Source organism: Bombina bombina, chromosome 4 (genome assembly GCF_027579735.1).
Source record: "Bombina bombina isolate aBomBom1 chromosome 4, aBomBom1.pri, whole genome shotgun sequence".
Classification (NCBI taxonomy): domain Eukaryota; kingdom Metazoa; phylum Chordata; class Amphibia; order Anura; family Bombinatoridae; genus Bombina; species Bombina bombina.
In genome coordinates, this window is record NC_069502.1 from 1,209,828,288 (window position 1) to 1,209,842,314 (window position 14,027).

General features: G+C 39.9%; 1 protein-coding gene across 5 annotated transcripts in view; it reads right to left on the reverse strand.

Moving 5' to 3' along the window:
- CMTR1 (cap methyltransferase 1) overlaps positions 1 to 14,027 on the reverse strand; it is a 392,012-nt gene that overhangs the window by 287,235 nt on the left and 90,750 nt on the right. For all 5 annotated transcript variants that reach the window (XM_053712701.1, XM_053712702.1, XM_053712699.1 and 2 more), the window contains 2 exons: positions 12,218 to 12,310; positions 11,327 to 11,398 (listed from right to left, as the gene is read on the reverse strand). In XM_053712701.1, coding sequence (XP_053568676.1) covers positions 11,327 to 11,398; positions 12,218 to 12,310 — 165 coding nt within the window. The remainder of the gene's footprint in view (positions 1 to 11,326; positions 11,399 to 12,217; positions 12,311 to 14,027) is intronic.

The window sequence follows — 14,027 nt, forward strand, 5'->3', positions numbered from 1 at the left end:
ATGTATGTGTTGTGAGCATTGAGCATCTAAATATATTACAGACAAAAGCAATCACTGATGTATGTGTTGTGTGCAGTGAGCATCTATATATATTACAGACAATAGCAAAGCTGATGTATGTGTTGTGTGCAGTGAGCATCTAAATATATTACAGACAAAAGCAAACACTGATGTTTGTGTTGTGTGCAGTGAGCATATAAATATATTACAGACAAAAGCAAACGCTAATGTATGTATTGTGTGCAGTGAACATCTAAATATATTACAGACAAAAGCAAACGCTGATGTATGTGTTGTGTGCAGTGAACATCTAAATATATTACAGACAAAAGCAAACGCTGATGTATGTGTTGTGTGCAGTGAGCATCTATATATATTACAGACAAAAGCAAACACTGATGTATGTATTGTGTGCAGTGAACATCTATATATATTACAGACTAAAGCAAACGCTGATGTATGTGTTGTGTGCAGTGAGCATCTATATATATTACAGACAAAAGCAAATGCTGATGTATGTGTTGTGTGCAGTGAGCATCTATATATATTACAGACAAAAGCAAACGCTGATGTATGTGTTGTGTGCAGTGAGCATCTATATATATTACAGACAAAAGCAAACGCTAATGTATGTGTTGTGTGCAGTGAGCATCTAAATATATTAGACAAAAGCAAACGCTGATGTATGTGTTGTGTGCAGTGAACATCTAAATATATTACAGACAAAAGCAAACGCTGATGTATGTGTTGTGTGCAGTGAGCATCTATATATATTACAGACAAAAGCAAACGCTAATGTATGTGTTGTGTGCAGTGAGCATCTAAATATATTAGACAAAAGCAAACGCTGATGTATGTGTTGTGTGCAGTGAGCATCTATATATATTACAGACAAAAGCAAACGCTGATGTATGTGTTGTGTGCAGTGAGCATCTATATATATTATAGACAAAAGCAAACGCTGATGTATGTGTTGTGTGCAGTGAGCATCTATATATATTACGGACAAAAGCAAACGCTGATGTATGTGTTGTGTGCAGTGAGCATATAAATATATTACAGACAAAAGCAAACGCTGATGTATGTGTTGTGTGCAGTGAGCATCTAAACATATTACAGACAAAAGCAAATGCTGATGTATGTGTTGTGTGCAGTGAACATCTAAATATATTACAGACAATAGCAAAGCTGATGTATGTGTTGTGTGCAGTGAACATCTAAATATATTACAGACAAAAGCAAACGCTGATGTATGTGTTGTGTGCAGTGAGCATCTATATATATTACAGACAAAAGCAAACGCTAATGTATGTGTTGTGTGCAGTGAGCATCTAAATATATTAGACAAAAGCAAACGCTGATGTATGTGTTGTGTGCAGTGAGCATCTATATATATTACAGACAAAAGCAAACGCTGATGTATGTGTTTGTGTGCAGTGAGCATCTATATATATTACAGACAAAAGCAAACGCTGATGTATGTGTTGTGTGCAGTGAGCATCTATATATATTACAGACAAAAGCAAACGCTGATGAATGTATTGTGTGCAGTTAACATCTAAATATATTACAGACAAAAGCAAATGCTGATGTATGTGTTGTGTGCAGTGAGCATCTAAATATATTACAGACAAAAGCAAACGCTGATGAATGTATTGTGTGCAGTTAACATCTAAATATATGATCCCCCTTAAAAAACATTGAAATAGGGGGGGGGCGGAGCCTGGCTGCTCAGGAAGATGGCCGTGTAAAGTGAGAGCTCCCAAGCCCTGATCCCTTAAAACCCTAATCAAATGCATGCAGTACCTGTTTTATAAGCAATACCATATCCCCCTCAGTGACCAGACCCCCGGAGTTCCCTTTGCAATACCCGGGAATAACAATATCGCCACACCGGACTGCCGCAGCGATCACGGCCCTCACCGCCACGGAGCGCATTACCGAGCGCACATAGAGACAGCTGCGACACAAATACTCATACCGGTCTGAAGGGACCAAGTGCAGGAAACTAAACCTGAGGAGATTCAATCACCCTGAGAGTGAATATTAACAAGGCGCACAGAAGGTGAGAAATTCCGCCCGGCGGACTTAGCAGCAGCACATAGAGACACGACAAAAGGCGTGGGGGTAGATTAAGCACCACAAACATAGGCCGGAGCGCTCTGGAAGTCCCCGCTAAAGTATACACTGCGGGTAGTAAGCGACACAGGCAATCAATTAGAGGATAAGCCCTGCACAGCAGCAACAAGTTATAAGGTGAAAAAAAAAAAAAAAAAAAAAAAAAAAACGCAGTGTTAACTGATGACTCCCTAGATGAGAGAAGGGAACACAAAGGCAACAAACTTAAGGAAAGGGAACAGTTAACAGAAAACAAAAGAAAACAAAACAAAAACACACTGTGACACTTTAATGAGGAATAGCAGCAGCTAGAACTTCAGGCAGCCGCTTAGACAAAGAAGCAGCACAGACCCCAAACAAAGTAAAAAACGGTGACAACGGCTTCAGAGGGCACCTTGCTTAAGAGAACAAGCCAAGGGGCGCAGGCCTAGCCCTAGGGAATCTATTGAAAATCTATTGCACGACTGGAAGTATATACAGCACAATCTAAATAAGCACAAGGGCATTATTGTTGAACCACAATCAACCACTTACTACACACCACATGCAGGAGGGTGCTAACAGTATGCCAGGCCGCAGACCAAGCAGAACAGATAATACCCCACGCTCTAAAACTTTACAACAATTTCTGAGGCCTGTAGAACCCACATCAGACACCCAACCTGAAATAGTGGGAATGGACCAGCAAAGAGATATATCAACTGACACACGTAGCATAGACCTGCCTGCAGCGGGGCTCACGAAAGAGGACTTGTTACCACTTTGTACGAAGCAAGATCTTAAAGAGATGCTAACAGAGGTTAGAAGCTGGTATGGTGAGCTGAAAAAAGATGTCACTCGTATAACACAGAGGGTCACAACACTAGAAGAAGGCCATAATATAATGGACACTGACATGCAGCACATGTCGCAGCTGGCGTATGCACAAGATGAAACAATCCAACATCTACTTGAAAAAGTGGAGGACCTGGATAACCGAGGGAGGAGAAACAATATGAGAATACGTGGAATTCCAGAAACTATCCTCCCGGCTGCCCTAGAAGGCTGTATACAGGCCTTGTTCAGAACGATTAAAGGAGACAACAATGCACCAGACATCCAGATAGAAAGGGCGCACAGAGCACTTAGAGCAAAAAAACCCCCCAAAGCCCCTCCAAGGGATGTGATTCTAAAAACGCTTCACTATAAAGACAAAGAAGAAATTATGAAACATGCCAGAGCAAAACAAGAGATTACCCACGCGGGTCATCGGATACAAGTCTTTCAAGATCTCAGCCCTACTACGCTCCAGAAACGGAGGGAACTACAGTACATTACAAAAGTCCTGCAGGAACAGAGAATTATCTACAGATGGGGCTTTCCAGTTTGTATCATCGCTACAAGGGGTAGTAACACTGCTGTATTCAAGTCTGTAGAAGATCTACCACACTTTTGTGAAACACTGCAAATAAAAATACAACCCCCAGAGATGGCCCAACATGCAGGAAACAGCCGTCACCCCGCAGAGGATACCTCCATTATCGTCCAGAAATTCAGACAAAAATGGGAGAAACCCTGATGTGAACAAACAAATACAGGAGGACACTATACAGGGACTGCTCACTGATGAGTAACACCAAAAGGGGACATTTGACACGAACTATGGACTTCAGGTCGTATGCTAGATAAGCCTCTATATATTTCTTTAATAGGGTTTGGGGACAGGGATACTGCCCTCATTATATTGTCATAATATTGTTTATATTGTTATATTGTTTAGAGTTGTGATATTGCACAGTTTGATCGTTAATTTATTTCTTGCATTTTCTTATATAGCTTGCAACTAGGATTGAACCAATTTCTGCCTTTAACTGTTAAGTAATAGAGCTTAGCGTCAAGACATTGTGATTTACTGTTTCTGTTGCATATATTTGATCTTTCTCCCTCCCAGTCAGATACATACCCACACTCAGGAAACCACAGAGACACGCGGATCACCAGTGAATACGGTAGGCACACTTCATATTTCAGCACCTAAGAGTACATACAACTAGAGGCAACTATACACAGTTAACGCTAAACACTATGCCACGACAACCCAGAGATAATGGGGATAATACCCAGCCCAGATACATTACATTATTAACAATTAATGCAAGGGGACTCAATAGCCCTGAAAAACGCTCCATTGCCTTTAACAATATGTATAGAGAATCAGGTGATATCCTATTTATTCAGGAAACGCACTTTAAAAAAGGCAGGGAGCCAAAATTCTTGAGCAACAAATATAACACTTCATACTTAGCCTCAGGGAACTCTAAGAAAGGCGGGGTAGGAATCCTCATAAGAAATAATATTCATTTCAACCCGACCAGAGTTATAAAAGACACCAATGGCCAATACTTAATAGTAATAGGGACTCTGTTCAGCATACCTGCCACATTGGTAAATATATATCTCCCCAATCAAGGCCAGCATTTAGTATTCAAGCAGGTAGCGAACCTAATACTAGAACACTCAAAAGGAATAATTTTGCTAGGGGGCGATTTCAATCTCCCGTTAGACCCCACACTAGACACCTCTTTGGGACACTCTAGCACCCACCAAAGGATAATCAAAGCAATCCACACCCAGATGCATCAGCTCAAACTACATGATGTATGGCGAACAAGTAACCCACAAAAACGAGACTACACATTCTACTCACACCCACACCACCTCTATACTAGAATAGACTATTTCCTCATCGATCAAATAGGCCTGACAAGAGTAGAGAACTCCACCATCTTGCCAATGACATGGTCAAACCATGCCCCAGTGATATGCAAACTGCATTGGCCAGACCTCCCTATAAGGCCCTTTATGTGGCGACTAGATGAGAACATACTTAATGACGCGCTTGTTAAATCAGAAATAGACGTTGCATTGGGGAATTACTTCAGGGAAAACCTGACTGAAGACACCTCAGCCACTACGATATGGGAGGCACACAAATGCGTGTTGAGGGGGGAATTTATTAGGCTCAAAGCGAGGGGAACAAGAAACAATAGACAGTTTGTTAACTCCACAACCTCCCAAATCAAATACTGGGAAACCCAACTCAAGCATAGCCCCAACTCTCCTGAAATTTTAAAAAAACTGACCACTACCAGACAGGACTTAAACAATCACCTACTGAAGGTATACCAAGAGCAGGCTACCAGACTACAACAGAAATACTTTGACATCAACGATAAAATCGGACCTGCACTAGCCAAGACACTCAAGAGAAAGCAATTAGACACACATGTATACTCCATGACGGATCACACAGGGCAAACACACAGAGATAGTCCACAAATAGCAGAAACATTCAGACGCTACTATCAGGAATTATATAACATCCAGAATAATACTAGTCAGGAGGAAATGGAGGGATTTCTAGCAGATACGCAGTTGAGTACCCTAGGAAGAGAAGACAGAGAGTACCTGGACTCTCCCATCACACACGATGAGATTAAGACCGCTATAAAAAACATGCCTAACGGTAAAAGCCCAGGACCTGACGGTCTCAGCACACGCTACTACAAGACCTATGTGCACCACCTGTTGGCTCCACTAACAGCTTTATTTAATTCAATATTAAAAGAGAAGGGATTTTCAGACGCTATGTTAGCAGCACACATAACAGTAATCCACAAGACAGGCAAAAGAACAGATAAACCGGAAAACTACAGACCCATATCTCTGCTGAACACTGACATCAAGATATTTGCAAAGATTTTGGCCACTAGGATTAATAAATTTCTTCCAGACCTAATTCACCCAGACCAAGTGGGGTTTGTACCTGGCCGAGAGGCCAGGGACAACACACTAAGAACACTTCAAATTATAGCACATGTTAAAGCACAAGAAACCCCTATGGTATTAATATCTACAGACGCTGAGAAAGCTTTTGATAGGGTGCACTGGGGCTTTCTCAAATTAGTCTTACAAAAAATGAAATTCAGTGACACCTTCATAAATTTGATCTTTACTCTTTATACGAATCCCACGGCCCAAGTAAAGGTGAACGGCCTGCTATCAGACAGTTTTTCTATCAGGAATGGTACGAGACAAGGCTGTCCCCTTTCACCTATACTTTTTGCTATTACAATAGAAGCCCTAGCCCAAAAAAATCGGAATGATACCCAAATAGAGGGAATACAGATTGCCTCAAACATGTATAAGATAGCTTTATATGCGGACGATGTCTTGCTCACTTTGACCAACGTTAACACCTCCATGAACAGAACACTTGAAATATTTGGGGAATTTAGCAAAGTTTCCAATTTCCAGTTAAACCTTTCCAAGTCTGAGATCCTTAACATTACATACGACGCAACGACACTCGACCAGTCCCTACAGGACTGCCCACTCAATAAGCAAAAAACTAAGATGAAGTATTTAGGCATATTTTTATCCTCGGACCAGCAGGTGATGCATGAGGCCAATTACAAAAAGTTAGAGACAGACATAGTGGCGGACCTGTCTAATTGGAAAAACAAATCCTGGCTGGGAAGGGTAAACGTGATAAAAATGAACATCCTGCCTAGGCTACTATATCTTCTGCAAACTACACCAATCCCCCTCCCACACAATTACCTACCCAAATTGCAAAACACAATAGAACATTATGTTTGGGGGACTATTAGGCCCAGGGTCAAGAAAGCTACACTATATCTACCCAGAGACAGAGGTGGTCTGGGGCTACCAAATATCATGATATATAAACAAGCCATCTCACTGCGGCAACTATTGGATTGGTGTGGGAATGATCCTAACAAACTATGGGTTCAGATAGACCGCTCAATACTGGGCGTGGGCAACGCAGGGGGAATGGCCTGGTTATCAGAGAGAGACAGGCCAATGGCAACATCTAGGTATCCGCTGTTCGCTGACTTTTTCACCACCTGGGACAGACTGTTGAACACCTCCACAAACATTTCCACTCACATAAGCCCCTTGACACCCACATACCAGAATCCTGCAACACCTTGGAACCATAGAGAAACAAACTTCAGTCACACCATACCATACAAGGAACGAACACTTTCAGCACTCTTGGAAGGGAACAAACTGAAGCCACTAAACATGATAATAGAAAATAATCCAGATGTCGGAATGAACTGGCTGACGCACTCCCAACTCAGTCACTTTATATCGACTCACAAGCAGAAACACAACATCTTTAGACAGCTGACAACCTTTGAGACCCTGTGCATTAAGGAAAACGCAACAGAACATGCAATCTCGCTATTATATAAACTCCTCCTTATAGAGGATGCTCAGACACTACCATCATACACTAAGGCATGGGAGAGAGAACTGCACACAGACATTGACACCTCAGAATGGTTAGCCGCTTTCCAAATTACAAAGCAAGCCTCAATCTCAAGCAGGGTTCAAGAATCCGGGTATAAGTTTTTGTCTAGATGGTACCTTACTCCCATTCGGTTAAACAAGATATACAAAACGGCCTCAGGGAAGTGCTGGAGAGGGTGCGGGGGTGATGGCACTATAACACATATATGGTGGGAGTGTCCGGGGCTGGATCAATTTTGGACAGAGGTCTTAGAACATATCAGGAAAGCAACAGGGAAGACGCTACAAAACAGTCCAAAAACACTACTTTTTCTGTCTCTCCCCACACTAGAAAGCTCTGCAAGTAAGGCGCTGAGAATGGTTATGTTAAACAGTGCAAAGCTGTTAATTCCAAGACATTGGAAATCTAAAACGATACCTACAATAGAGGAGTGGAAGGGACAGGTTAGCTCACTACTGAATCTGGAAAGGTACCACCACCTAAAGAATGATACAATAGATACACATGAAATCATGTTAATGCAATGGAGGGAAAGCACTACAGGTGAAGTAGAGTAGGATAGAGACACCTACAAATTTAAAACATAAGGTTCACTTTATACACCACCCTGAGATGGAGAGACTGGGGGAACACGGGAACCTGATAGGTATGCGTAACAGCATACCACGTGAACAACACAAATGTTACATATGTAAGGAATATAGAAAATAAGACGCAAAAAAGTAAGCTCACCTTCATAGAGATGTATAGGCAGCTGCTGAATTAATGTTAATGTTGATTATTCTATTTAAGCACTGAAACTGGTTGTGCATTTGTCATTTCTATATATACTGGATTATACCAAATAAAGCTTTTAAAAAAAAACAAAAAAAAAAAAACATCTAAATATATTGCAGACAAAAGCAAACGCTGATGTATGTGTTGTGTGCAGTGAGCATCTATATATATTACAGACAAAAGCAAACGCTGATGTATGTGTTGTGTGCAGTGAGCATCTAAATATATTACAGACAAAAGCAAACGCTGATGTATGTGTTGTGTGCAGTGAGCATCTATATATATTACAGACAAAAGCAAACGCTGATGTATGTATTGTGTGCAGTGAGCATCTAAATATATTAAAGACAAAAGCAAACGCTGATGTATGTGATGTGTGCAGTGAACATCTAAATATATTACAGACAAAAGCAAACGCTGATGTATGTATTGTGTGCAGTTAACATCTAAATATATTACAGACAAAAGCAAACGCTGATGTATGTGTTGTGTGCAGTGAGCATCTAAATATATTACAGACAAAAGCAAACGCTGATGTATGTGTTTGTGTGCAGTGAGCATCTAAATATATTACAGACAAAAGCAAACGCTGATGTATGTATTGTGTGCAGTGAGCATCTAAATATATTACAGACAAAAGCAAACGCTGATGTATGTGTTGTGTGCAGTGAGCATATAAATATATTACAGACAAAAGCAAACGCTGATGTATGTATTGTGTGCAGTGAGCATCTATATATATTACATACAAAAGCAAACGCTGATGTATGTGTTGTGTGAAGTGAGCATCTAAATATATTACAGACAAAAGCAAACACTGATGTATGTGTTGTGTGCAGTGAGCATCTATATATATTACAGACAAAAGCAAACGCTGATGTATGTATTGTGTGCAGTGAACATCTATATATATTACAGACAAAAGCAAACGCTGATGTATGTATTGTGTGCAGTGAGCATCTAAATATATTACAGACAAAATCAAACGCTGATGTATGTGTTGTGTGCAGTGAGCATCTAAATATATTACAGACAAAATCAAACGCTGATGTATGTGTTGTCTGCTGTGAGCATCTAAATATATTACAGACAAAAGCAAACGCTGATGTATGTATTGTGTGCAGTGAGCATCTAAATATATTACAGACAAAAGCAAACGCTGATGTATGTATTGTGTGCAGTGAACATCTAAATATATTACAGACAAAATCAAACGCTGATGTATGTATTGTGTGCAGTGAGCATCTAAATATATTACAGACAAAAGCAAACGCTGATGTATGTATTGTGTGCAGTGAGCATCTAAATATATTACAGACAAAAGCAAACGCTGATGTATGTATTGTGTGCAGTGAACATCTAAATATATTACAGACAAAAGCAAACGCTGATGTATGTATTGTGTGCAGTGAGCATCTAAATATATTACAGACAAAAGCAAACGCTGATGTATGTGTTGTGTGCAGTGAACATCTATATATATTACAGACAAAAGCAAACGCTGATGTATGTGTTGTGTGCAGTGAGCATCTAAATATATTACAGACAAAAGCAAACGCTGATGTATGTGTTGTGTGCAGTGAGCATCTATATATATTACAGACAAAAGCAAACGCTGATGTATGTGTTGTGTGCAGTGAGCATCTATATATATTACAGACAAAAGCAAACGCTAATGTATGTGATGTGTGCAGTGAACATGTAAACATATTACAGACAAAAGCAAACGCTGATGTATGTGTTGTGTGCAGTTAGCATCTATATATATTACAGACAAAAGCAAACGCTGATGTATGTGTTGTGTGCAGTGAGCATCTAAATATATTACAGACAAAAGCAAACGCTGATGTATGTATTGTGTGCAGTGAACATCTAAATATATTACAGACAAAAGCAAACGCTGATGTATGTGTTGTGTGCAGTGAGCATCTAAATATATTACAGACAAAAGCAAACGCTAATGTATGTGTTATGTGCAGTGAGCATCTAAACATATTACGGACAAAAGCAAACGCTGAAATATGTGTTGTGTGCAGTGAACAGCTAAATATATTACAGACAAAAGCAAACGCTGATGTATGTGTTGTGTGCAGTGAGCATCTAAATATATTACAGACAAAAGCAAACGCTGATGTATGTGTTGTGTGCAGTGAGCATCTAAATATATTACAGACAAAAGCAAACGCTGATGTATGTGTTGTGTGCAGTGAACAGCTAAATATATTACAGACAAAAGCAAACGCTGATGTATGTGATGTGTGCAGTGAGCATCTAAATATATTACAGACAAAAGCAAACGCTGATGTATGTATTGTGTGCAGTGAACATCTATATATATTACAGACAAAAGCAAACGCTGATGTATGTGTTGTGTGCAGTGAGCATCTATATATATTACAGACAAAAGCAAACGCTGATGCATGTGTTGTGTGCAGTGAGCATCTAAATATATTACAGACAAAAGCAAACGCTGATGTATGTATTGTGTGCAGTGAACATCTATATATATTACAGACAAAAGCAAACGCTGATGTATGTGTTGTGTGCAGTGAACATCTAAATATATTACAGACAAAAGCAAACGCTGATGTATGTGTTGTGTGCAGTGAGCATCTAAATATATTACAGACAAAAGCAAACGCTGATGTCTGTGTTGTGTGCAGTGAGCATCTATATATATTACAGACAAAAGCAAACGCTGATGTATGTGTTGTGTGCAGTGAGTATCTATATATATTACAGACAAAAGCAAACGCTGATGTATGTGTTGTGTGCAGTGAGCATCTAAATATATATGTGCACTTTATTTGCAGGCTCTGGACTAGTAGTAGTGCAATGGAGTAAGTGGCCTAATCAGTAACATCAGCACAATACGGGGGTCAGGGTGGTACAGCTTTGTGCACAAGCCTCTGCCCTGCTGACACCTTTTTAGAAATAACCTATTTTGGGGAATCCTTATTTATTGCATTATTCAGCTTTGTATAACAATATAAAGTTTTACTTGGGACGATTTATTTGTTGCATTTTGTTTCAGTACATTAATGCAATGTGTATACAAGCAGATTAGTTAGCACACATGGCTGCACAAAGTCCCCACAAGACCCTCACCTTGCACTCCAGCAGACTGTGAAGCAACAGTTCTCTGCAGAACTCTGTCTCATCGTCCAAGATCAGTTTCCTCTACAAAAAAACAATAACATAGTGAGGGCTCGGAAGATAATAGACTCCGTTACACAGCGGTGTTTTACACTAACATAGCGCAGTCTGTTGTCTCATACATCACAGTAACTGTTATATAGCAGTCTCTCACACTAACATAGCGCTGTCTGTCTCATACATCACAGTAACTGTTATACAGCATTCTCTCACACTAACATAGCTCAGTCTGTTGTCTCATACATCACAGTAACTGTTATATAGCAGTCTCTCACACTAATATAGCGCAGTCTGTTGTCTCATACATCACAGTAACTGTTATATAGCAGTCTCTCACACTAATATAGCGCAGTCTGTCTCATACATTACAGCAGCTGTTATAAAGCAGTCTGTCACACTAACATAGCACAGTCTGTCTCATACATTACAGCAGCTGTTATAAAGCAGTCTCTCACACTAACATAGTGCAGTCTGTTGTCTCATACATCACAGTAACTGTTATACAGCAGTCTATCACACTAACATAGTGCAGTCTGTTGTGTCATGCATCACAGTAACTGTTATACAGCAGTCTCTAACACTAATATAGCGCAGTCTGTCTCATACATTACAGCAGCTGTTATAAAGCAGTCTCTTACACTAACATAGCGCAGTCTGTTGTCTCATACATCACAGTAACTGTTATACAGCAGTCTATCACACTAACATAGTGCAGTCTGTTGTCTCATGCATCACAGTAACTGTTATACAGCAGTCTCTCACACTAACATAGCGCAGTCTGACCTCTCTATACATCACAGCAACTGCTTATTAGTCAATTAGGCTGATATGTTGCAGTATTACCTTTCCAATTGTCATCCAATCAGAAAGCTCATCTTCATCTGGAATCTCTGTGGTGCATTCTGGGAACCAGTCAACTTCTTCATAAGCAGTGGCCTAAAGTACAAAGTGAAAGCTCCGTACTTAACAGATTTCATTACTAGGCAGCATGATGACACAATCTTTACACAGGTTCTGAGAAACTCTATACTTTCCTACCGAGACAATATGTCTATTTATGTAATATTTGCTTACATTGTACATTATTATTCAGTTTGCTAATATATACACCAAACTGCCAAAACCGAAATGCACACTACTTCAATTTTAACAAAAGTCTATTGCAATTCTCTTGTATTAGCAAAATCGGTTCCAGTAAATGCACATGGAGCATATATAGATATGCTCTCTGCAGCAGCATTATAAACAGTGTGTCTGCTCAGAGAGCTGGCAGTGCTTTGTATAACATTTGCCGTTGCATGGTGCAAGACACTTTATGATGCTAATCAACAGAGCATATTTAGATATGCTTCATGAATCTCGGCACCGTACAATTGAATAAAGAATACATTTTTATATAGGCTTCATCTGCTCATATGTCTATGTATAAGGTAACATTGTGTACCATAAACCTTTGCAATTTGAGAATATGAAAAGCTTCTCATTGCGTTAATAAATATGTTGTAGTCTTTCTGTTATTGCCACCTAGATTGATTTCTTCAAGTTAAAAGCGACAGCAGTTAAGTGAAATGTCATATTGATATAGCGCTTCATCTCTGGCTCAGAGGGACCTACAGCAAGCGCTTGAAAAGAGAAGTTACAGAGAGACCTACATGAGCTGTGAATACCAAACCTGGGTACTTGTCCCTGAACCTTATGTGCCCGATGTGACAGATGCATAACTGTTTACAGAACTTTCTTCACAAGCAACTTCTACCCTGAGTCAAAGTCATTAATACAAATAAAATGTATGAATTACATAATTGGTAAAATATTGAGTAACATCAAAATTTAAATAAAAATTAACTCCACAACCAAAAAAGAAAATTTATGCTTACCTGATAAATTTGTTTCTTTTTAGACACGATGAGTCCATGGATTTTCATCCTTACTTGTGGGATTTCCCCTCCTGGTCAGCAGGAGGAGGCAAAGAGCACCACAGCAGAGCTGCTATATATAGCTCCTCCCCTCCCTCCCACTCCAGTCATTCGACCAAAGTTAGGAAGAGAAAGGAAAAGCCAAGGTGCAGAGGTGTCTGAAGTTTACAAAAATTAATAACCTGTCTCAGAGAACAGGGCGGGCCGTGGACTCATCGTGTCTAAAAAGAAACAAATTTATCAGGTAAGCATACATTTTCTTTTCTTTTTAAAGTTACGATGAGTCCACGGATTTTCATCCTTACTTGTGGGATACAATACCAAAGCTAGAGTACACGGATGATAAGGGAGGGACAAGACAGGGAACCTAAACGGAAGGCACCACTGCTTGAAGAACCTTTCTCCCAAAAACAGCCTCAGCCGAGGTAAAAGTATCAAATTTGTAAAATTTTGAAAAAGTGTGAAGAGAGGACCAAGTTGCAGCCTTGCAAATCTGTTCTACAGAAGCTTCATTTCTGAATGCCCATGAGGAAGCAACAGCCCTAGTGAAATGAGCCGTAACTCTTTCAGGAGGCTGCTGTCCAGCGAGGTAGCCGTAGCTTTCTGACCCTTACGTTTTCCATACAAAATGACAAACAAAGAAGACGACTAACGAAAGTCCTTAGTCGCTTGTAAATAAAATTTCAAAGCACGAACCACGTCCAAATTGTGCAAAAGACGTTCCTTTTGAGGAGGAG